The sequence below is a fragment of the Lipotes vexillifer genome, unplaced genomic scaffold (assembly GCF_000442215.2).
Source record: "Lipotes vexillifer unplaced genomic scaffold, Lipotes_vexillifer_v1.1 scaffold591, whole genome shotgun sequence".
NCBI classification, from domain to species: Eukaryota; Metazoa; Chordata; class Mammalia; order Artiodactyla; family Lipotidae; genus Lipotes; species Lipotes vexillifer.
Genome location: NW_006791954.1, coordinates 1446139 through 1468691, shown reverse-complemented (window position 1 = coordinate 1468691; position 22553 = coordinate 1446139). Strand labels below are relative to the sequence as shown.

General features: G+C 56.6%; 1 protein-coding gene across 1 annotated transcript; it reads left to right on the top strand.

Moving 5' to 3' along the window:
- The first annotated feature begins 1875 nt into the window (after window positions 1-1875).
- Window positions 1876-22551, top strand: NGFR (nerve growth factor receptor). Its single transcript, XM_007465085.1, has 6 exons — window positions 1876-2050; window positions 10379-10520; window positions 13821-14180; window positions 17757-18009; window positions 19440-19600; window positions 20292-22551. The coding sequence occupies exons 1-6, from the start codon at window positions 1985-1987 to the stop codon at window positions 20591-20593; spliced, it is 1284 nt and encodes a 427-aa protein (XP_007465147.1). The 5' UTR covers window positions 1876-1984; the 3' UTR covers window positions 20594-22551.
- The last annotated feature ends 2 nt before the right edge of the window (window positions 22552-22553 follow it).

Below are 22553 nucleotides of genomic sequence, written 5' to 3'. Positions count from 1 at the left end.
GGGATCATAAATTAATAACAGGAGTATTTAAATTAATGCCATACTGTCGATACCCTTGGTAGTAAGCAGCTCAACACTGCTTTTAGTACTAATGTTGCCCCTTCCTGCCTTCCATGAATTCAGCTGAGAGGAAAGGCAGGGCTCTAAAAGCAGCAGGAGGAGACAGCTTAGAGGCAATCCCTGTCTGGGAGGAGGGAATCCTCAGGGATTTCTGAAGAGGGGCTAGCTGCCTGGCCTCTTATGCCCAGTCGAGGAGGTGGCTAATTCACGCCCGTGGTCAAGGCCACAGTGATGTCTACCTACCTTTCTGGGATACCCACTGGACTTTGTTGGTTACACAGGAAAGAAACTCACAGGGCAGACAGAGTTTTTCCCCCATGAATGGATGAATTAGCTCAGCTGATCTGGGAAATCACCGACCAGCTCTTCACAAGTCTCTGAATCTCCCCCTTCTTCCCGTAAGGTGGGAGGGGCGTCTTCAGTTATACGCTCAGTTTATCCTCAGTTCGAAACTGAGATCCAAACCTGGCCAAGATCGGGGTGAGGGGATGGGCTTTGTAGACTTGCCCCCCACCCCCCACCCCAAAGCTCTGTGCTCCAAGGCTTTCCTGTCTGGGAACCAGGAAAGGGTGGGGACAGGCAGGCGGGGAGCATCAAGGTGGAGGTGGAAAAGCTTCCCACCGAAAGACTGGTGGCGCACTCTCTGGGTTTCCAGGGCCTATGATTTGGACCTGCCAAGGTTTCTAGGGCATTGGTGAGTGTGGTCCTGGGGATGCCTACGTAGTACGTGGACAGGTACATGAATGTGAGTCCATCCAACCAATTTTACGTTTATTCCCTTCTACAGACCTTTATTGAACACCTACTGTGTACCACGCATTCAGATAAGAAACCATAGTCCCTCCCTGCGGGGAGCTCATCAGCTAATGGAAACACAGTCTAGTGAAGGCAAATTGTTGAGGATACATCTGTGTGTGCATATGAGTGTGTGTGTGTGTGTGTGTGTGTTCATGAATGTGTGTGTGCACTGTGTGAGAGACTATACATGTGAGGGCTTGCGAGGAGGTGACTGCACACATACACATGTATGTGTGAATGTGTAGGTGAGTACATAGGTCTGAATGTTATGAGCACATGGGCGATGAGTGTGCATATATGGAGGTGCACAGGCAGGTGTAGAATGCACAGGTCTACAGGACTGCGTGAGGATGGTGTGGGTATAGGTGAATGCGTAAGCACGTATATATGTGAGCTTGGGAGTGTGTGTATTCCTTTTTGTGTGTGTGCACACCTGCGACCCCCTCAAACCCACCTTTTGAGAATTCAAATGATGTCTCCACCTTGAACGTCCCCGCTGCGTGCGGTCGGGGTCAGGCCACCTACTACCCCTCCCCTCCCCTTCCCCTAGGCCTCTGCAGAGAGAGAACCCCCCACTGGGGCAGAGGGAGGGGTGGGGTATAGACCAGGAGATGAAAGGCGGGCGGGCAGTGGGCATTATTGCTGATAAAGGCTGGGTAGGGAGCAGGGCACCGGGTAAGAAGCTGAAGCCGGAGGCAGGAGAAGATGGGCAAGAGAGTGAACCGTGCGAGGGGCCGCAGCCCGAGGGAGCCGCAGTGGGGACGACTCGAGCCCACAGCATGCGGGACGGACGCGCAATAGCGCGGCCCGGGCGCCGGGTAGCGGGGCGGGGGTGGGGGATAGGCTTTGAGGGCCGGGACGCTCGGGGAAGCGGCAGCGGGACGTGCGGGAGCGTTTCCTCGTACGCTCCCGCTTCCCTCCTCTCCCCTCCCGGAGACTGCGGGGAGGGCGGGCGCGGTTCCGAGGCGGGGCCCACGCACTGGCTTCTCCCAGCACCTCCCGCTAGCATCCAGAGGGAGCAGAGCCTCCGCCAGGTCTGGGGGCCGGACGCTGGAGCGCAGCGCAGCCGTGTCTGTCCGCTGAGAGGGCTGAACTGGAAGCCGAGCGCTGCCGCGGGAGGCGGGCGATGGGGGCAGGTGCCGCCGGCTGCGCCATGCACGGGCCGCGCCTGCTGCTGCTGCTGCTCCTGGGGGTGAGTGCTAGCCGGAGGGGAGCCCGCTCCCTTTCCCGGGACCTGAACCCCAAGGAGTTCAGGTTTTCCCGAGGGAAAAGAGAAAAGAGCGTTGGGATCCCAGATGCTGGGGGTGGACGGCGGGAGAGGAGCTCCGATGCCAGTATCGACGGAGGAGCGCCTAAGGTTCTCAGAACGAAGAGGCGACCCTGAGATTCAGGGTAGAGATGCGGACAAGAGGGGCGCACCTATGCGGGTCCTCATGTACCATGGGTGTGTGTGTGTGGAGGAGCTCGGAGGGGTCTCTCAGGAGGGAGTCGTGGGGCTCTCGGATGCCTGGCTTCTTCGGAAGAGGGCTCTTGAATGCTGGGAGCTCGAGGCGACTTTCCCCCTGAGCATCTTGATTTCTGGAGGGTCGTGGGACGGAACCCAGGCTAAAGAAGCAGGAGGAATGGGACGGGAACTAGAGAAGTGAGGAGAGAGTGTGGCTGGGGTGGGGAACCGGGGACGAGGGGATGGAACAATGTAAGAGGAGGATGGAGGGACTGGAGGCAAAGGGGACCGGGCATCGGACAATGAGGACCGGCCAGACAATGGGGGGGGAGGGGCGTGGGAGGGGGAGGTTCGTGGAGGGGGGCTCTGTTGAAGAGAGAGAAGTGGGTTAGGGACGGCAGAAAAGGGACGACGGCGAGGGAGGTAGAGAGATGGAAGCAAAATGAAGGGACGGAGAAGGGAGAGCGGACCCCGACCTGTCCGCCAAGAGACGGTGGGACGGGAAGAGAGAGCAGAAGCAGAGCTGCCTCCCGCGCGTGTCGCGCGCTCTTTGTCGCGGCCTCGCGGGGTCGGGGAATTGCGGCTTGGGGTCCGAGGCTGGGAAGGGAGTGCCCACTTCGCCGGGGCGAACCCGCTTCCCGGGTTCCCCCGCGACTGGTGGGCTCCTCCGCACTTATTTTCGCGGTTTGAAGCAGAGCCGCGGACCTGATGGGACGGAGCAGGCGTCGTCCGACGGGTTCTCGCCGCCGCCACTTCTTGGGGTGCAGAGAGGCGGGACGCGCAAAGCGGGGACGGTCCCGGCAGCGCGCAGCCGGGGGTCGCGCAGGCGAAGGCAGCCCGCAGGGGGCGCTGCGGCGCGAGGGCTGAACCATCGCAGCTCCCCGCGCGACTGGGGCTGCGCGCCGCACCCGCCACCCAGACCCCCAATTAAGCGGCCCGAGCGCCGCGCTGATGATTGGCTCCGTTTCCGCGCCCAGGCGCGTCGGGATTCCGCCCGCGCCCCGCCCAGCTTTCGATGAAGGACGCCGGGCACCGAACAAGACGGAGGCGCTCAGGCGCCTCGGATTCTGTCTCGGCAAAGGACTGTGGGTCCTCGAAAGCATCGAAGTCCGCCCGGTAGTTCTGACAAGACATTCAGGAGATGTGACCCGTTGTGTGGCCATGAAGGGAGTGCCCTGGAAGGTTTGGCAATGGAGGAGGTGTCCTCACTCTCCCTGCCATCTTCATCTCTCATCTGAACATTGCGCCCCCAAATCCCCGTTACAGACAAGGAGACTGAGGCTCTGGGAGATGAAACCAATGGGTCAAGATCCCACAAGCGAGTTGAGACAGAATCCTAGCTAGACTGCCCCTCACCTGATTCCCAGCTCGGTACTCCCCGTACCTCTTAAGGGGCAGCCCGGCGATCCAGCTCGGGATAAGAGCTGCGTATCTCAGCGGCGGGCGGGCGTGACACCAGCCCCAGAGTCAGGCCGGCGGAATATGGGGGCTGGGATGGGCAGAGACCCCTTCCGGGCGCTAGCCCCATCCCCGAAGCTCATCCTGGTTTCCGTGGGATGGCAGTACCTCCGGCTTCGTCCGGAGATTTGGGAGTGACTGGGGGCACGTTTGCTGACTAACGCCGCGGGTTAGAGATGCGTCTCGGCTGGGGCGGTGGGGCGGCATGGAGGGGGGACTGGGGCGGCCAGTTGTGAGGATCCTGGAGGGGCGAGGGCATGGGCTCCGGATCTGGGCTGGAGAGTGTCCCCCGAATAAAGAAAAGGCGAGGAACGAGGGGATCTGGGGTGGAGGGCCTGGGGGCTCGGGAAGGTGGACCCGGCGCAGAATCTGTCGCCTGCAGCCCCTGCGGCTCTCGCCTCCGCCTTGCCGCGGGGCTGCTGTCTATGGGCTGGCGCTGCGCACCGCAGCGGTCCGAGTTTCTTCCTGGGCCGCAGGCGAGAGTGCTGAAACCAGAGCGCGTCCCGGCGGGTCGGCTGGCGGGCCACGCCGGTAATGGAGGCACTTTGTCATTCAGACGTCTGTAACCGGAGCCGCCGGGCTGGCTAATGCGCCTAATAGGGATGCAGCGAGGGCAGCAAATGCGAGGATGGGAGCGGCCGGGTGGGGGAGGCGACTCCGGAGGGAAGGGGTCCCCGCCTTGCTGTACCAGCCTGATCCCGTTCCCGCGCCTAGATTCTTCCCTGGGGGTGCGGGGTGGGGAAGCGGGAATAATAAAACTGGTCGAGTGCCTACCGTGTGCCACGCACTGCCCTGGGTAATTTCTCTTGTGTTATTTAATCCGTATAAGGCCCCAGCAGAGTAAATCTAGTTATTCCCATTTGACAGTTGAGGGAGCTGAATCTCCCTAATCTTCAGGCACGAAACCAAGCTCCCCCAGTTACTATGTGGTGGCGCCCTTGTTGGAACCCAAGGTGCTTGGCTTGGAGTTTACCCTTTCGTCCTTATGCCAGGCATACCCCCGCCCAACCTTCCAAATCGCGGAAGGACACGTGGCCTTGAACCACCACTAGACCTGGAGGTTAGATCGTGTCCTATGCTCCTGGCACCACAAATTTATAACTGAGCCCCTTCACCCCCCACTCAGACCCCTGCCCCCTTTCAAAGTCTTCATGCAGCATCCTCCTCAGTAATTAGCTCTTGTCTCCGACCCCAAATCCACCCTATCTAAAGGAGTGGGGGACATGTGCCAGTGCCTCCCCAGGGCTTGCATTGGTCTCAAAAGACCCTCTGCATATTTGAAAACTCGCCAACCCCATGATGGTGGCCAATGGCTCCATTCACCTAAGGAACCTTTTGCTGAAGCTGTTGTGAATGGATAGGACCCATCACACTGAAGCCTTCCTATAGTTTCAAATTCTTTCAACTATTTTGGTGTATTTTCCGTTTTGTCCAGTTTTTAAAAATTAATTATTAAAAGTCAATTCAGGGCTTCCCTGGTGGTGCAGTGGTTAAGAATACGCCTGCCAATGCAGGAGATACGGGTTCGAGCCCTGGTCCCTGAAGATCCCACATGCCGCGGAGCAACTAAGCCCGTGCACCACAACTACTGCCTGTGCTCTAGAGCCCGCGAGCCACAACTACTGAGCCCACCTACCACAACTACTGAAGCCCGTGTGACTAGAGCCCATGCTCTGCAACAAGAGAAGCCACAGCAATAAGCCCGCGCACCACAACGAAGAGTAGCCCCCACTCGCCGCAACTAGAGAAAAGCCTGCGTGCAGCAATGAAGACCCAATGCAGCCAAAAGTAAATTAAATACACAAATAAATAAATAAGTTTATTTTTTAGAAAAGGGTCGAGTGCCTACCGTGTGCCACGCACTGCCCTGGGTAATTTCTCTTGTGTTATTTAATCCGTATAAGGCCCCAGCAGAGTAAATCTAGTTATTCCCATTTGACAGTTGAGGGAGCTGAATCTCCCTAATCTTCAGGCACGAAACCAAGCTCCCCCAGTTACTATGTGGTGGCGCCCTTGTTGGAACCCAAGGTGCTTGGCTTGGAGTTTACCCTTTCGTCCTTATGCCAGGCATACCCCCGCCCAACCTTCCAAATCGCGGAAGGACACGTGGCCTTGAACCACCACTAGACCTGGAGGTTAGATCGTGTCCTATGCTCCTGGCACCACAAATTTATAACTGAGCCCCTTCACCCCCCACTCAGACCCCTGCCCCCTTTCAAAGTCTTCATGCAGCATCCTCCTCAGTAATTAGCTCTTGTCTCCGACCCCAAATCCACCCTATCTAAAGGAGTGGGGGACATGTGCCAGTGCCTCCCCAGGGCTTGCATTGGTCTCAAAAGACCCTCTGCATATTTGAAAACTCGCCAACCCCATGATGGTGGCCAATGGCTCCATTCACCTAAGGAACCTTTTGCTGAAGCTGTTGTGAATGGATAGGACCCATCACACTGAAGCCTTCCTATAGTTTCAAATTCTTTCAACTATTTTGGTGTATTTTCCGTTTTGTCCAGTTTTTAAAAATTAATTATTAAAAGTCAATTCAGGGCTTCCCTGGTGGTGCAGTGGTTAAGAATACGCCTGCCAATGCAGGAGATACGGGTTCGAGCCCTGGTCCCTGAAGATCCCACATGCCGCGGAGCAACTAAGCCCGTGCACCACAACTACTGCCTGTGCTCTAGAGCCCGCGAGCCACAACTACTGAGCCCACCTACCACAACTACTGAAGCCCGTGTGACTAGAGCCCATGCTCTGCAACAAGAGAAGCCACAGCAATAAGCCCGCGCACCACAACGAAGAGTAGCCCCCACTCGCCGCAACTAGAGAAAAGCCTGCGTGCAGCAATGAAGACCCAATGCAGCCAAAAGTAAATTAAATACACAAATAAATAAATAAGTTTATTTTTTAGAAAAGTCAATTAACCGAAGGATATTTCCACCTTAGTTTCTAGAAAGCCTGGATATGGCACCCCCCCCCCAAAAATTGCAAACATTCTAAAACATGGAATAAGTGTAATAAGTATAAATTTCAGGCAAATGTGCCTATCATTTTGGAGCAATTAGCCTGAATCCTAGTCATCCCTCCCTGCTTCCCAAGATTGCCTGGCCTTGGACCAATAGAGGGTGTGGCCAGATTGGTGCATCAGGCCACTTAGCAGAATGACCTCTGTGGGCCTCGGTTTCCACAGCTGTCAGACAGGGGATGAAGGCAATCCCTCAAGCCTTTCCTCCTCAGCTTCTGGAGCAGTTGTTCGGGGTGATATTTCCTCTCCCTCATGGGACTGTGGCTCCTCTCAGGAGTCAGGGACCATGTCTCATTGGAAACTCTTAGTTTAGTGCTCAGTAAGTAGTTGAATTAGTTAGCAGTTCTCCATCCTCCTTTGGTCCCCATACCCTCTTCAGACTCTTCTTGGTGGGTCTCTCTTCATTCCTGTCCTGCCTCCTCTGAGACGGTTTCCCCTGTTTGGGGATGGCTCAACTCTCCTCTCCCACTACCTACCCCCCGGCTCAGCAGCTCACTCTCCCTAAGACAAGACACTTCTTTGGGGCTTCCCTGGTGGCGCAGTGGTTGAGAATCTGCCTGCTAATGCCGGGCATGCGGGTTCGAGCCCTGGTCTGGGAGGATCCCACATGCCGTGGAGCAGCTGGGCCCGTGAGCCACAACTAGAGAAAGCCCTCGCACAGAAACGAAGACCCAACACAGCAAAAATTAATTAATTAATTAATAAACTCCTACCCCCAGCATCTTCTTTAAAAAAAAAAAAATACACATCTTTGATAACCAACATTTATTGAAATCCAACTATGCATCAGACAGATTTGCATAAATTATTTCTTTTAATTTTCACAGAAACCTGGACAGTAGGTATCACCAACCCAACGTTTTAGGTGGGAAAACTGAGGCTTAGAGAGATTGAGAATTTACCCAAAGTAGCATACTGCTAAGTGGCAGATCTGGAATGTTTTGAAATAGAAAACAAAACAAGCACAGGAAACGCATGGTTACTAATTATGTGGCCTGGACTCCCAAGTGCAAGACTTTGGAGAAGAGAGAGGACCACGGGCTGCAGCAGGGAGAGCAGGCTTTGAGAAGAGGGGCTTGCGCGAGGCTCCCACTCTGCCCACAACTGCCACAGTCAGATTGCCTCAGTTATCTGGAGCCCAGGTCTCTACTGACCTCAACTAACTGGAACACAGCCAAAAGCCACAGAAGACCTTGGAAAAGAGAAAAGAGGGGTCCCAAAGTGAATAAACACCTTACTCATTCATTTGATGCCTCCAGCAACTCTCTGAGGCAGGTACTGTCATGGTTACCTAATGATAAAGAAACTGAGGCACAGAGAAATTCAAAACCTGTCCCAGGTCACCCAGCTCTAAGCTATGAACCAGGATTCAGAGCAATGAAGGCAGCTGAGGAGGAAGGTAGACTTTTTACTCTGAGAACAGCCCCCTCCTGGTTCCCAAACTACTTACACTCACTTTATTCACCTTCCTCCCAGGGCTAGTTACACACTTTCTAAAATTCAATTAGACCTAATAAATAAGACTGGAGAGGGCCGCTCAGGTCACACTGGCAGCAGCAAGAACTGAAAACTGATACTTTGACAGGAAGGGAGGAGGCAGAAAAACTATAAGAAAAGCTGACAGGAGAACTCTCTTGGCAAAAGTGTGGTAATTTGGGATAAAGCACACAGGGCTCCGCTGCATTGCATCCCAGAATACTCACTGATGTAAATATTGAGTCCCTGAGTCATGGGGAAACCGTGAAGTTACGTTCCAGAGACAGAGGAAGGTGCAGCCCCCGTGGTTAAAGTGAAAAACATTAGGTGAGAAGAACAGCAAAACCATGACTTTCCAGAAACTCAGGTATCCAGAAAGTCAGGCCCTGGAGTTCTAGTTAATTGAGGCCATATTGTATTATGTTCTTAAATTCCATAAATATACATGTTGGGTCCCTAATATGTGCCAGGTACAGTCTCAGGCACTGAGGTGACCATAGTCCCTGTCTTCAGGGACCTGAGAGTCCAGTGGGGGACTCTGTAGGGTGTCAGACCAGACAAGAAGAGTGAACAGGGGGGACATGTGACAGGGCAGCTCTGCCTGATTTGTCAGATCAGGGAGGGGCTGGGCCACAGGACCACTTCCCTGATGAAGGGACATTTAAGCAGAGCCCTGAAGGATGAAAAGAAATCTGAACAGACCTTTCTGGAACCTTGATCACCTCCTGGGGGAAAGCCTGTGTCTGGGACTACCCCCTGCCCCTAGGCTTCTGCTCTGCAGATGTTCCCAGCACTGTGTTCCTGCCACCTGGGAGGAGATGTTGGCAACACCCAAGGTTCCCCTCCTTTGCTGCCTGCACCTTCCCACCAGTTTCTTGAGGACCATAGGCTGCCTCCTAGACTGATCCAACCTGTCCATCCCCCTGCCTCCACCAAACCCTAGTGAGACCTTAGGATATTTGAAAGGACTGAAGGGAAAGGAGTGTTTGGGGCCACGATCTGGCCAACATGGAAGCAGAGAAATGCCCAAAATGACTTTGCAGCTCCTCTCTAGTCCCATGATCCAAGAGGCCATACTTCCTCCCATCACATGGGAGCTACACAGTCTGGAGCCAGGGAAACAGGCTTTGGAGTTTTATTAGACATTAAGATTTTTTCTAAGGAACAGAAATATAAAGCAATCTGCCAGCCACCCCTCCCTCTAGGGAATCTGGTGCTAAATCATTCCATCCATGAGCAAAGATGCCTCGGCGGCCGGAATCTGACTCTCCTTTCCCCTGTTTGCAGTGTTGTTCCCACTGGCTGCATGGGGCGCAGGGAGAGGGGAGGGCTGGTGGCTGGAAATCAAACCCTGGGGGAGCAGGGATGCTGGGTGGTGAGAGCAGCCACTTTCTCATTATTGGTAACAGGCATACTTTTCTCCTATCTTGGCGCCAGACTCTTGATGACTGGCTGGTCATTTGCTTTGGCCATGAGCTGTCTCCATCTCTATCGGTCTAGAGAGATGAAGACTCAGAGCAGGAAAGCAGAGAAGGTCAGAACTCCCAGAGCAGAACCAGGATTTGAACCCAAGGTCCCACCCCTCTGCTTCTATTCTTGGACACCTCCCATTTGATACTTAATATGTGGAATGGTAGAATTAAGGGCGAAGAGTAGAGCCCTGCTAGACTTTGATAGAAAAAGACTCCCCTCTGGGTAGACACATCCCTGGAGATGTGCAGCTTAGCAAGTGGCATTTGGGCTAGATTTCAGCTTCTAGTTACCCCCTTGGCTGGGAGCCCTGTGTAAGCTGCAACCTGCCTGCTGGTTCCTGACTGCTGGGCCTCAGGTTGCCTTCCCCACATGGTGTATCCTTGGGATTCCAGGAGTTACATCTGTAACCCCAAGATGAACTTTGCAGAAGGTCAGCATCTGAAGCTCTGATCTCACACCCTAGCAGGGGCATGCTGTCCCCCTCTGCCTTTCTTCCCCATCAGCTTTCAAGTGCCAAATGCCTCCCTGGTGAGCTCATCCCGGCCCAGGTGGTTCCAATAGAAGGCTGTAGGAGCAGGTGTTTCCTCCCTCGGAGTCTACCCCGTCCCCTTTCCCTTGCCAGTCTGACCTTCTGATCTTCCTCCACCCAGGTGTCCCTTGGAGATGCCAAGGAGGTGTGCCCCACGGGCCTGTACACCCGCAGCGGTGAGTGTTGCAAAGCCTGCAACCTGGGCGAGGGCGTGGCCCAGCCTTGCGGAGCCAACCAGACCGTGTGTGAGCCCTGCCTGGACAGTGAGTATAGGGTGTCCGGTGGGGGGAGGGGAGCGGAATGGAAGGCGGGGCGAGGGGGCTGGAGGGCATGCCCAGTAGAGGCCTTACAAGTGCTCTGCGCCCTGGCAGAGACTCTTGCCCACAACCGTATGGGTGCCAGAAGTGGGTCTGACCCAGCATAGGAGGCAGAGAGGGGAAGCTCAGAATGGATGAGGGAAGTATGCAGAGGGAGGAGGGGGACCAGATGGGGGATCCCAAGGCTGTGCCCCTTCCCAGCCCCCAAGTAGAGAGGCCTGGTAGGAGAGTGTGGCCAGGAGGGAGGAGTAGCTGATGCTAAAACCAGCTAAAAATAGCATCTGCACTGCAGAATCAATGGCTGCCACTTACCCTTGGTGCGTTTGCGGGGGAGGGGAGGGGCGTCAAATCCTGGCTGCCCTGGACACTGACCTTGGGGGATCCTGGGAGGGTGTGGCTAACCCTCCCCACCGGGCCAACTGTTCTCCACCTCTGATGGAGGAAGCAGAGCTTTCCCCAGGCAGCAGGGATGGGGGTTGGAGCACCACAGGGATGTCCTTACTGGGGGGTGATGTCGGGTGCCAGAGGGGGGAGGGGCGCTGTGGCCATTCCTACCTGGGATTTCCTTGGGGAGGGCAGAGAACCCATCTTCTAGAGGTGCTGGATGAGGGAGGCAGAAAGTTGGCAGGTCTGGGGTCTGAAATTCTTTGCGCTTGACTCAGGAGTCTCATCTCTGCTGGATTCACTCCGCCCCTTCTGTTGCTTTCAGGCCATGGGCCCTTTTCCTGACTCTGCCTGGAAACCTTTCCTGTTGACAGTTAGATCCTGCCTTCTACCTGGCACTCAATGCCCACCTGGAGGGCCAGTGGGAATTCTACCCAGATTGTTCTTTACTCATGTTGGGGACAAAGCTACAGGAACTGGGAACTCTGAACACCCCCGCCAGCCTGTCTTACCTTTGAATGCCTCGCCGCCACCACCGCTACCTCGAGGCACCTCACTGCACACAGCCTACCTGTCCTTCAGGCAGCCCCAACTCCTTGGTGTCCCAAACGCACTGTTTTCCTACTTCTGTACTAGTGGATCCTGTAACTCCATCCCCCAGCAGAGGGATGCCAGGTAGGGAGGCTGGACATCCCATAATGCCTTTGCTACCTTGCCATCTGGCCACCTCCCTGGTCCTGGCCTAACAGGGTTTCTTTCCATCCCAGGGCAGGGTTGGCCAACCATCAGCTACCCTGGAACCTCCCATGTTTACCTCTTTTATTTCCTAGACTCCGCCCAGGGCCTCTTCTCTTTGGACCCAAAGTCTCCCAGGATGGGACCCCAGTCCCTTCCGTCAAAACAAGCCGTGGGATAGAAGAGGCTGAGAGAGGGCATCTCCGGGGAAGGGGAGGGGAGGCAGGGGCAGAGACCAGCTCGGAATGCTCCCTCCCACTTCCACCCTCTGCTCCCCTCCCTTTCCCCCCTTCCCCCTCACCCCCCTCCCCGCACCCCAGCTTTGTTAACAGGCTGCCTTTACAAATCCGCTTTATGGGATGGAGACCCCAGTGGACTTTCCCTCTGTCCTCAAAACGTTTCCACAAGGAAACACATTAAGCTCCTGCCTTCATTCTCTGCCCAAAAAAGACCACATTTTCCCCACCCCCTAAAACCCTCTCCCAGGAGTTTGCTGCTAATTTTCTGTATTTTCCCATGGGCAGGGCCCTCCCCTTCCCCTCCCGAGTGACTAGAGCCACCCCTGCTGCCACATGCCACCCAGATAGGAGCCTCTGGTATAAATTGGACATCCTGCCTTGGCTGTTTCGGTTTGGAAGTCCTTTCTGATGTCTGACTAATATCCCTGCTACTGAAGTTCATTGAATTTATCATTGCCCACCCCAGGGGGCCCAACCTTTACAGGATCCCTGCTGTGTGTCAGGTGCTACTGAGGAATTCCACTTATTCCTCATCACAACCCTGTGAGTGGAGACATTATTCCCTGTTTTACAGAGAAAGAAAAAAGCTCAGAGAGGTTAAGTAAAACACCCAGAGTCACACAGCTAATAAAGTGATGGAAGCAGGTTTTGAATCCAGATCCGCCTGATGCCTAGGAAGAGAAACACAGGAGTCCCTCTGCCAGAACTGACTTGAAACTGAACTCTTCCTCCAGGCCCATCTCTGTCTTTTCTTCTCTTCCCCCCCAACTGCTGCCCCTTTTACTTCTCTCTGCTTTTTCCTTCTTTGCTTCTGCAGTTCCAACCCCAACCTCCAAGATAATGACCCTGTGCTCCATCTTGTCTCTTGATGGCATTAAAGAAAGTTAAGATAGGACCCCCCACAGCAAGCCTCGATTTCCCTCCACTGGGATCCCAATCTCTCTACCTCTGTTTCCACATTCTGAGCAATCCTCCCTCCCCAGTTCTCAGGTTCTAAATCTGTGCTCTTCCTGCCGTTGGAGCAAGGACACATCCTCTTGGATTCAGTTTGGCATGGAGTTCTCCACCCTGGGCTGGAAGGGGTGAAGGAGATCTGGCTCTGTGCCTTCCCCACTCTTTGCACAAGGCGGAGAGGACCCTGGCATCCCTCCCCTTATTCTGGAGCTCACATCCATTAATTAAGAGAGCGTGAATCAGGAGTGAGCTTGGAAATCTTCCCTTTATGTCCTTTGAAAGAGCAGAGGACTATATATGCAAGTCCTCCCTTCCTTCTAGCTTCAATCCCTCCTGCAGTACCTTTCTTGCCAGGAGTCCCATCCCTGCCCTCTAGAGCCAAGCCCTTCAGCAGCTGGGGTAGCGCCATGGGTGGGAAATTCTGTTGTCTATCCCTAGTCACTCCCATTCAGGCCACACCTGAGCCCCCACCTGTGCAGAGAGGAATGGGAGGGCAGCTGAGGTGGGAGCCTGCCTGTTGAAGGCCGGCTCTGCCCGGGCTGGGTTCACAGCTTAACTCTGGCCTGCGGGGAGGGCTGGGTGGGAACCACTCTCAGATTATTCCTTAATCATGCTGGGAACTCTCTAAGAGAATCTGCCAAGAAATTTACTGGCACCAGCTAGGTTACCCCCTGAAACCTCAGGGCCAAAGCTTCCGGGGCCTGGAGCACCGGGCTCCTGGCCCCCTTCCTCCTTCCCAGTCGGGTGCCACCAGCTTTCACACACCGGGGATCCGGGCCCGGAGGGAAAAGCGGGGGAGTCAGTGAGGGGGCGAGGTAGAACGAGGGTGTCCCGGGAGGGGCGGGAAGGCCTCCAGCCCCTGCGTCCCAAGTGCCCCCAGGGCAAGCGGCTAGACTTGGGGCGCGGCTGCCCCCGCACGTCCGTCTGTCCTCAGGCGTGACCTTCTCGGACGTGGTGAGCGCCACGGAGCCGTGTAAGCCGTGCACCGAGTGCGTGGGGCTGCAGAGCATGTCGGCGCCCTGCGTGGAGGCCGACGACGCCGTGTGCCGCTGCGCCTACGGCTACTACCAGGACGAGACGACGGGCCACTGCGAGGCGTGCCGCGTGTGCGAGGCGGGCTCGGGGCTCGTGTTCTCATGCCAGGACAAGCAGAACACCGTGTGCGAGGAGTGCCCCGACGGCACGTACTCCGACGAGGCCAACCACGTGGACCCGTGCCTGCCCTGCACGGTGTGTGAGGACACCGAGCGCCAGCTGCGCGAGTGCACGCGCTGGGCCGACGCCGAGTGCGAGGGTGAGCGTCGGGGCTGCGGGGTCGGAGTGGGGGGCACCCCGGGGTCCGCAAGGGTTTGCCGCGGCCTGCGGGGCCAGTGGACACCCTCCCGATCCTTCCCACCAATGGACCCTATCCACTGTTTACCCTTTGGGGCTGTTTGTTAAGCCATCCTCATCCTCCCAGGCCACACTCATTTCCCAGGGCTTTGTTAATCTGTGGCTGCCGACTGGGAATTGGACGGGTGGCAGATGAGCGGCATGAAGGTGGCCTCCGTGTCCAGAGCACAGATAGGACATGTTCGATCCTTGAGGCAGACTCTCTGCACTGGAGAAGGGGGTCTGAGGACCCTCAGGAGTTGGGACCTTTTGTCTCTGAGACCCATAGTGGTTTATGGTTCTGGGACCTGGGATGGAGTCTGCCCTGTCACTTACTATCTGAGCGACGTCAAGGAGGTCACTTCAGTTTCTGGACCTCAGTTTCCTCGCTGCACGCGGTTTCCACCGTTGCTGTGGGTTTGGGACGGGGGCTGGCTCACTTCAACTTGTGGAGGAGGGGTCAGCAGTCACTGGTACAGTTTAGTCAAGGACGAAGTTAGACCCAGGGAACGCTAAGGAGGTCGTGCGGACAGGGGCTCTGGGACAGAGAAAGGAGGGGAACAGCAAGCCTGGGGCTTGGGAGCCCGAGGATGAGGCAGGTGCACATGGAGGGCCCTCAGCTTCCTGGGTGGGTGGGAGCTGGGTGTGCCCTCCTTAGCCAGAAGGGGCAGTTGCTGGGATGGGAGGAGGAAGCCCTGTGGCAGTCGGGGCAGAACCGTCTTGGTCCCTGGTTGGTGACATCCATCTTGGGGGAGAGATTGACAATGCCTTTACTTTCTATACCCCCGTTCAGCTGTTTCCCCTTGGGGCCTAAGCCTCAGGGTGCTCTCACTCTGAGCAGGCAACGCAGTGCCTCCTTCAGGAGGCCTAAGTTGGACGGGACAGAGACAGCCTTTGTCCCAGTATGATGAGGGAGACGCAGTCCCAGCACTTAGTTCCCAAGAGATCCCCCCATTGTGGTGGGGGCAGCACAGCCTCTGCCTTCAATCAGCCCCCAGTTGGATGGGAGAGATAGATCCCCTGCCGTGGGGAGCCTCCAGTCTGACACACCCATGCCTGCCTTCCACATCCTGTGATCTCTGGCGCAGGGTGCTCAGGGTGCAAAGGGCCGTTAAGCTGAGCTGAGGCCAGGTATATGTGTGAAGCTTGCTGCATTGGGATGTGGGGTCAGGGTGGAGAAGTGGGGTGCAGAACGTGGTGGTTCCGGTGGCCATTGCCCTAGGCCAGGAGACAGGCAAGTAGCGTCAGGCGCAGGGTGGAGGAGGGAGGGAGCTTCAGCAGCCTGCAGCAGGCAGGTGGGTGGCACGCTTCTGTGGGCAAGTCCGCACCAGCTAGTGGGGGGGACTTAGGGGTGCGGTTAGAGCAAAGAAAGGTGCTGTCTGGGGGAGGGGTGGGCTCTGCCTTTTGACGTTCACACATTCCTTCCAGATACCACTCTACCTTCCCACCCTGAAGGGGTGCGTTTATCCCTGCCCCTCTTCCCCTCACCCTCTAGCCTCTGAAGGGGTAAATGTCGGCTCCAGGGCAGAGGGAACATTTCAGGAAATGGAATTTGATTTGTGGTGGCTTGGTTGCCCCCCTCCCCTCCACTGCAGGGTACTTCCTTGCATAAACGCTTCCCGGTGTCAACATGGTTACTCACCCACCCTGGGGGCAGAACCTGCCCCACTCCCCAAGCCAAAAAAATTGGGTTTAGGAGGAAAAACCTGGCCCCTCTTTCCACCCCCAAGTCTGACAGCTCCCATTCTGGAAACGGCTGTCAGGACCTGCCAGGGCTTAGTGGGTTGAAATGCTAGTGGACACAGCCACATCTGGATCTCATCCCCACCCCCAGACAGGGGTGGGGATCGGGAGAGACGAGGGGAAAGCACCCTGGAAGGCGCTGCCTTCAGCCTGGGCCGTCTCTCAGCTTTTCCCCACTGCTCTCAAATCTCTGTGATGCCTGATTTCAGTGACCCTCCACCAGCCATGCCCTCAGCCTCTGGGTTCGGGTCAGTTGAGCAGAACTGTACCCTTAGCCTCGGGCTCAGGCTGCCCCTCCAGCTGGCCCAGTCCCCTAGCCGGGCAAGGCTGCCCCGGGCCAGCGCCTTGTCTGGGGCTGCCAGAAGGAGGGCTGTGTTTCCTCCACTCCCTGCCCCACCTCTTCCACGCCTTCCTTCCAGGACTGAGATGGGGGAGGGGTGGGATAGGGCAGCAGATGGCAGCCCCCTCCCGAATGCCAACCAGATGGATTCCAGATTCACATGTGGGGACCTTACTCCTCAGAATGTGCTGAAAATGGGGGCCTTTGAAGCATATTTGCCTTGAGCCAAGGAGGCCTAGGAAACCGGTGGGCAGTTTCAACTCCAACTTGGGTGGGCAAACTGGGGGCTAGGTGAGGCAGAGCTGGGGAGCAAAGTGCCTGCCCTTCACCCCATCAGCATGTCCTGTCTGCTTTCCCTCCCTGCTCCAGGCATGGGAAGCGAGGAAGGAAGGGGTAGGCAACTTTGCCCAGACAGGTACCCCCAGGTCGTCCAGAGTCCACAACCCCAGGTACTGCTCCCGGCTGGGTGGCAGAATGGAAAATCCCACCCACTTGTGCCAGGGGCTGCTGGGTCCCCTGCCAGGGAGGCTGGCAGTGCCCAGCTGGCATGAGAGAACCTAGGCAGGTGGCAGGGCAGTCTCCCTCCCCTGAGGCAGTGTCAGTGCCTGCTCTGTGGGCCCTCTCTCCACCAGCAGTCCTCGACCTTCCCAAGTTGGGTTTGGGCTATCTGACACAGTCATCTCTGTGTGGCAAGATCAGACGGTGTAGGGGCCACGCAGGGCATGAAATAGAGGCTAGCCACTATCCACGGACCAGCTAGAGGGAAGCAAGCCAGCTGGGCACCTCCCCACCCTGCCCGAGCCTAGAGCCAGGACACCAGAGACTCTAAAGGAGGCTGGATGCCAATTCTCAGGGGGCAGTGCCGGGGAAGGTATCTCTCTGCCAGACCTGATTACCCTCATCCTTCTTTAGGACAGGGGTGACTGGCGCCACTGGGACAACCTGTGGCCAGAGAAATTACATTTCCCTAGCCTGACTCCAGCTGGAGGCATCCTAGGGCCCACTCTCTTCTTTGTGTGTTTACCCCCATGCTGGGTTTTTGGGTACCCAGGGTAGGCAGAGTAGAATTCTAGGATCACAGTTATACCCAAGATGGAAGGGAACTTAAAGACCGTCTCTTTTAATATCCCCATTCATGGGGAAGTTGAAGTCCTGAGAGTTGAAGGGACTGGTCCAGAGTCACACAGCACGTCAGTGACAGTGCCGAAGGGGACCCAGCGGCCCTGATTCTTAGGCCCTTGCGCTTCTCTACCATCGTGACGTCATACACCCAATCCCAGCCCTCTCTCCTGTGTGTGGCCGCTGGACATACAAGCATCTGGGGCAAGGAGGGGGCTGGGGGAGAAGCTCTGTGGGTCAGAACATAGGAGAGGGGACGGGGGAGTGGGCCCTCACTCCTGTAGCCCTTTCTCCCAGAGATCCCTGGCCGTTGGATTACACGGGCCACGCCCCCGGAGGGCTCAGACAGCACAGACCCCAGCACCCAGGAGCCTGAGGTACCTCCAGATCAAGACCTCGTAACCAGCACGGTGTCAGATGTGGTGACCACAGTGATGGGCAGCTCCCAGCCCGTGGTGACCCGAGGTACAACCGACAACCTCATCCCTGTCTACTGCTCCATCCTGGCTGCTGTGGTTGTGGGCCTCGTGGCCTACATCGCCTTCAAGAGGTGAGAGGGGGAACGGGAGCCAGGGAGCCGGATCTTTACCCTCAAGGAGGGCTTTGCTGCGACCATGACCTGAAAACGCACACACTCTTTTTTTTTTTTTTTTTTTTTTTTTTTTTGCCGTACGCGGGCCTCTCACTGCTGTGGCCTCTCTGTTGTGGAGCACAGGCTCCGGACGCGCAGGCTCAGTGGCCATGGCTCACAGGCCCAGCCGCTCCGCGGCATGTGGGATCTTCCTGAACCGGGGCACGAACCCGCGTCCCCCGCATCGGCAGGTGGACTCTCAACCACTGCGCCACCAGGGAAGCCCCGCACATGCGCTTTTAACTCAACCCCAAACCAAGCTCATCCTCGCTTACCATCAGCTTCCCCACTCCAGGGTGTGGCAGGTCAACAGGAGGTAGGGAAGGGGATCGCCCCTGTCCTGTCCTGGTGTCAGCACCTCCCCACCCCCATTCTGCTCCCCCACCTGCCTCCCTGCACACAGAGCTTCCTTTACCAACAGCTTGTGTCCTCATTCCCTGAACCCCGTTAACCTGTGTGTATGTGTGCATGTATCTCTTCCTACCCATGTTGCACATGGGATCTGATGGCACCCATATCCAGAAATCCAGGATGTGGATAAGTCCTAGAAAGCGTTTTCAATGTTTAAGTGCATTTTCCATTCTTTTAAAAAAAAAGTCATCAAAGTAATAACGTGCTTATTTGGGAAAATGCAAAGAAGACCAATGTCTTGTAAAGCAAAAAGTAGTAAAGCCTCCTTTTATCTCCCCAAATCCTACCCCTCTCCTCCTGGGAATCTGTTTGGAATGGATCCCTTCCAGCCGTTTTCTGTGCATTTATAAACACATGTGTGGAAAACCTATACATACACACGCAGGTTTGTTTTTTTTTTTAAAGCATCAATGTGATAACACTATGCATCTTCTGCAACTTACTCTTTCACTTAATCTCCCTCAGGAGAGCTTTCCTCAGAGCATATAGATAATCTGATTTTTTATAATTGCTCGTTCAATAATATGGGCGGATCATAATTTAACCAGTCTCCTATCGATGGACATTTGCTTTGTTTTTCATTTTTTCTTATTGCTTATAACAGCAGAGGGAATCCGTGTACATACCCCTGCACACACGTGGGAGTACTTTCGAAGGGTAGACTGGGAAAAGTGGAGCTCCGGGGAAGGCATTTATTTGTGCACCATTCATCCCATGGACATTTATTGAACACCGGCCGCACACACCAAGCCCTGGGTGCCTCTCTGCCCTCACAACGTTTCTGGTGTGGGCCAGGGGCAGATAGGTAGAGGAAGGAGAGCCTCCCGTGCCGTGCGGGGTTACAGACCGGCAGCCCCTGGGCTCCCGGCACCCACACGCCAGAGCACGTGGCCCGTGCGCCCCTCAGCCCCGTGACTGGGGCTGTCCTCTGGCTCCAGGTGGAACAGCTGCAAGCAGAACAAGCAAGGAGCCAACAGCCGGCCCGTGAACCAGACGCCCCCACCCGAGGGAGAAAAACTGCACAGCGACAGCGGCATCTCTGTGGACAGCCAGAGCCTGCATGACCAGCAGTCCCACACACAGACAGCTGCAGGCCAGGGTAAGCAGTGGGGCCGGACAGCGGGCCGGTGGGGGCGAGGCCGGGAGAACAGGGGTGGTTAAGCTTAGGCTATAGGAGGGACTGCAGAGGGGCTGGCTGCGGGCCGCTGTGTGGAAGGATGGGAGAGGCGGGCTGAGGGCATGGGTAGGAGAGGCCCTTTCCGGTGGGGATGACTTGGGAAACGGAAGCTTTGACAAATCGGAGCATCTAGACTCAACCAGCTAATTGTTCCCCAGGGCTAATCACTCCCCAAAGTGGCTGCAATCAGCCTCCTGCCCAGGACTTCTGGGGAACAAGTAGTTAATTATGTCCCCTAATCGGTGGCCCATAGCCCAGCTCCAGTACACTTACTGCAGTTGAGTCTGAGACCAGAAGTCCTGTCTCCTCAGCCTTGATTAATTGCTGGGGGTGGGAGGGGGTTAGTGGGCAGGGAGGTTAGGTGGTAGGGATGGTTCTGGAGCTATGGGTGAGGAAGGGACCTGAGTCAGCATCCCCCAGGTGCCTCCACAGCCCTGCCCACACCCAGGACTGCATCTTGGGCATCCCTCTGCTTCTAGACCCTCGGGTCCTCCCCAGATCGGGAGGAGAAATGCCTCAGCCCTTCTTGGGTCTTACTCCAGGCCCCCACTCCCGCTGTGGGGGAAAGGGTGTCCGGCGGGTGGCGCCTGACTCCCCCCCGGGTTCTTGGCAGCCCTCAAGGGTGACGGAGGTCTCTACAGCAGCCTGCCGCTGGCCAAGCGGGAGGAGGTGGAGAAGCTGCTCAGTGGCTCTGCGGGGGACACCTGGCGGCATCTGGCCGGTGAGCTGGGTTACCAGCCTGAGCACATAGACTCCTTCACCCAGGAGGCCTGCCCGGTCCGCGCCCTGCTGGCCAGCTGGGCCACTCAGGACAGCGCCACACTTGACACCCTCCTGGCTGCCCTGCGCCGCATCCAGCGAGCCGACATTGTGGAGAGCCTGTGCAGCGAGTCCACGGCCACGTCCCCCGTGTGAGCCGGCCCGGGAGCCCCTGCCCTGCCCCCACATTCCGAAGACTGATGTTCCAGCCAACCCCACAGGCCAGCGTCAGAGCTGCGCGCCTCTGGGCAGGGCCTCGGGGCCCGGGCCCCCAAACCACAGCCCTGTCACTCTCCTGTGTGGCCCCATCGCTTCTGATCACACTCCCTCTCCAGCGCCAGAAGTGCCCCTGCCGCCTCTCCCACCCTGCCCTGCCCTGTCGCCATCTCAGGCCTCCTGCCCCCTTCTCCCCCCACTTCTAGGGGGGCCAGCCCCTCCCACCTTAGCAGGTTGTCATATATGGGGGGCTGACACCAGGGATGGTGTTGAGGGCGTGACAGGGTCCCAGAGACTCAGAGGGAGAGACTGAGGAACCAGAGCCATGGGCTCTACACTGTGAACTTGGGGAATGAGGGAGCACCTTCGTGGCCTAAACCTCCCTCATCCCCCCTCCCCCCTCCCCTCTGGCCTAATATGAAGACGATCAGAGGTTTGATAGAGCTAGAAGAGGGGGTTGAAATCTAGTCCATCCCCTTCATTTTACGAACAGCAGAGTGAGGCCCAGAGAGAGGCAGTGATTTGCCCAAAGCCACCCAGAAATGGGGAGGCCAAAGATGGGCAGTCTCCCGAAACGAGGGGTGCAGGCCTCAGGTTTGCAGGGAGTGGGGGGCCAGGCGACCCTCTGGGAAATGTCTCAAAGCCAAACCCAGTCTGCCCTTCACCATCTCCAGGCCTGTCCAGCCCCTGTGGAGAGGGGAATGTGGAGAGGGGAATGCTTCACCCAAGGCCTGGCCTATCGATCCATCCTGACCCCAGTCAGGTTTGGGGTTTGTGGCAAGGGGTGCTGCTTCCCTCTGCCTGTCCCCTCAGGCATGTCAGTGTGGCATCCGTGGTGTGGCTAATCTGTAGGTACCCACCATCCCAGCATAGACCCAGTATAGGCAGCATCTTCCCCTGGAGTCAGCCCTGGGGGACTAAGGAACCCCACCTGCAACACAGAGATTTACAGGCACACGCACACACACACACACAGGATGAGAAATCTTGCTTCTCTCCAAGAGTTCTTCCTCTTGGGCTGTGGCCGGATCCTCCTGGGGCAGCTGCCAGAGAAGCATTGAAGGGAATTGAACTCTACTCGCTGTCTTCCCTCGCCCCCGGGTTTGGCAGGCCAAGGACGGCTGAGGCTTGAGCTGGCGCCTGCCTTCCAAGGGCCTGCACGTGGAGGAATGCTCCCCTGTTCCACCCCTCCCCTGCAAGCACGGGTTTGGCTGGGCCCTGGAGGCTGCAATGAAGACAAGTGGACCAGCGTGGGAATGCAGCAAGAAGGACTTGAGTTAGACTGTGGCCCATAGAGGGTCTCTCCCAAGTTTAGAGAACCCTACAAAGGACTGATTTTTCCCTAGCTTGGTACCAGGAAGGGGCCATGAAGCCCCTCCTGGCCTGTTCTGTTTTGCTTGATGTTGGAATGAGTGTGCCCCCCCCTTCTATTTAGCATGAACGAGCCCTGACCAGGATGTGCACGGACAGCCACCCCCTCCCCAGCCCGGGGGTCTCTCAGCCCTGTGTAAGGGACTGGGAACGTTGTACGTAGATGGCATTTCTTTGACCTGAATCTGTGATGGGAGGAGGAAACTCACCTGCTGGCCCCTCACCTGTGAATGCGGGGAGTGGGACAGAGTCTGAGGTATTTCTTTTCCTCCCCAGCAGTGGGGGAGGGGGTCGGAGGTTGCAAGTATGTTTCAGCATGTGTTTGGTTCTAGGGCCCCTCCTGCCTCCCTTTGGGCTGAGATGGAACCCTTTTGCCCCCTCCCCCCCCCCCAGCTGGGGGCTGTGAACTCCAGGCTCCTTCTCACCCTCCCTGTCACCTGCCCCTTGCATCCTGTGTAATCATTTCTTGGGCCCTCCTGAAACCTACACGTAAAACATAAATGATGAACATTAAATAGCAAAGAAAGGA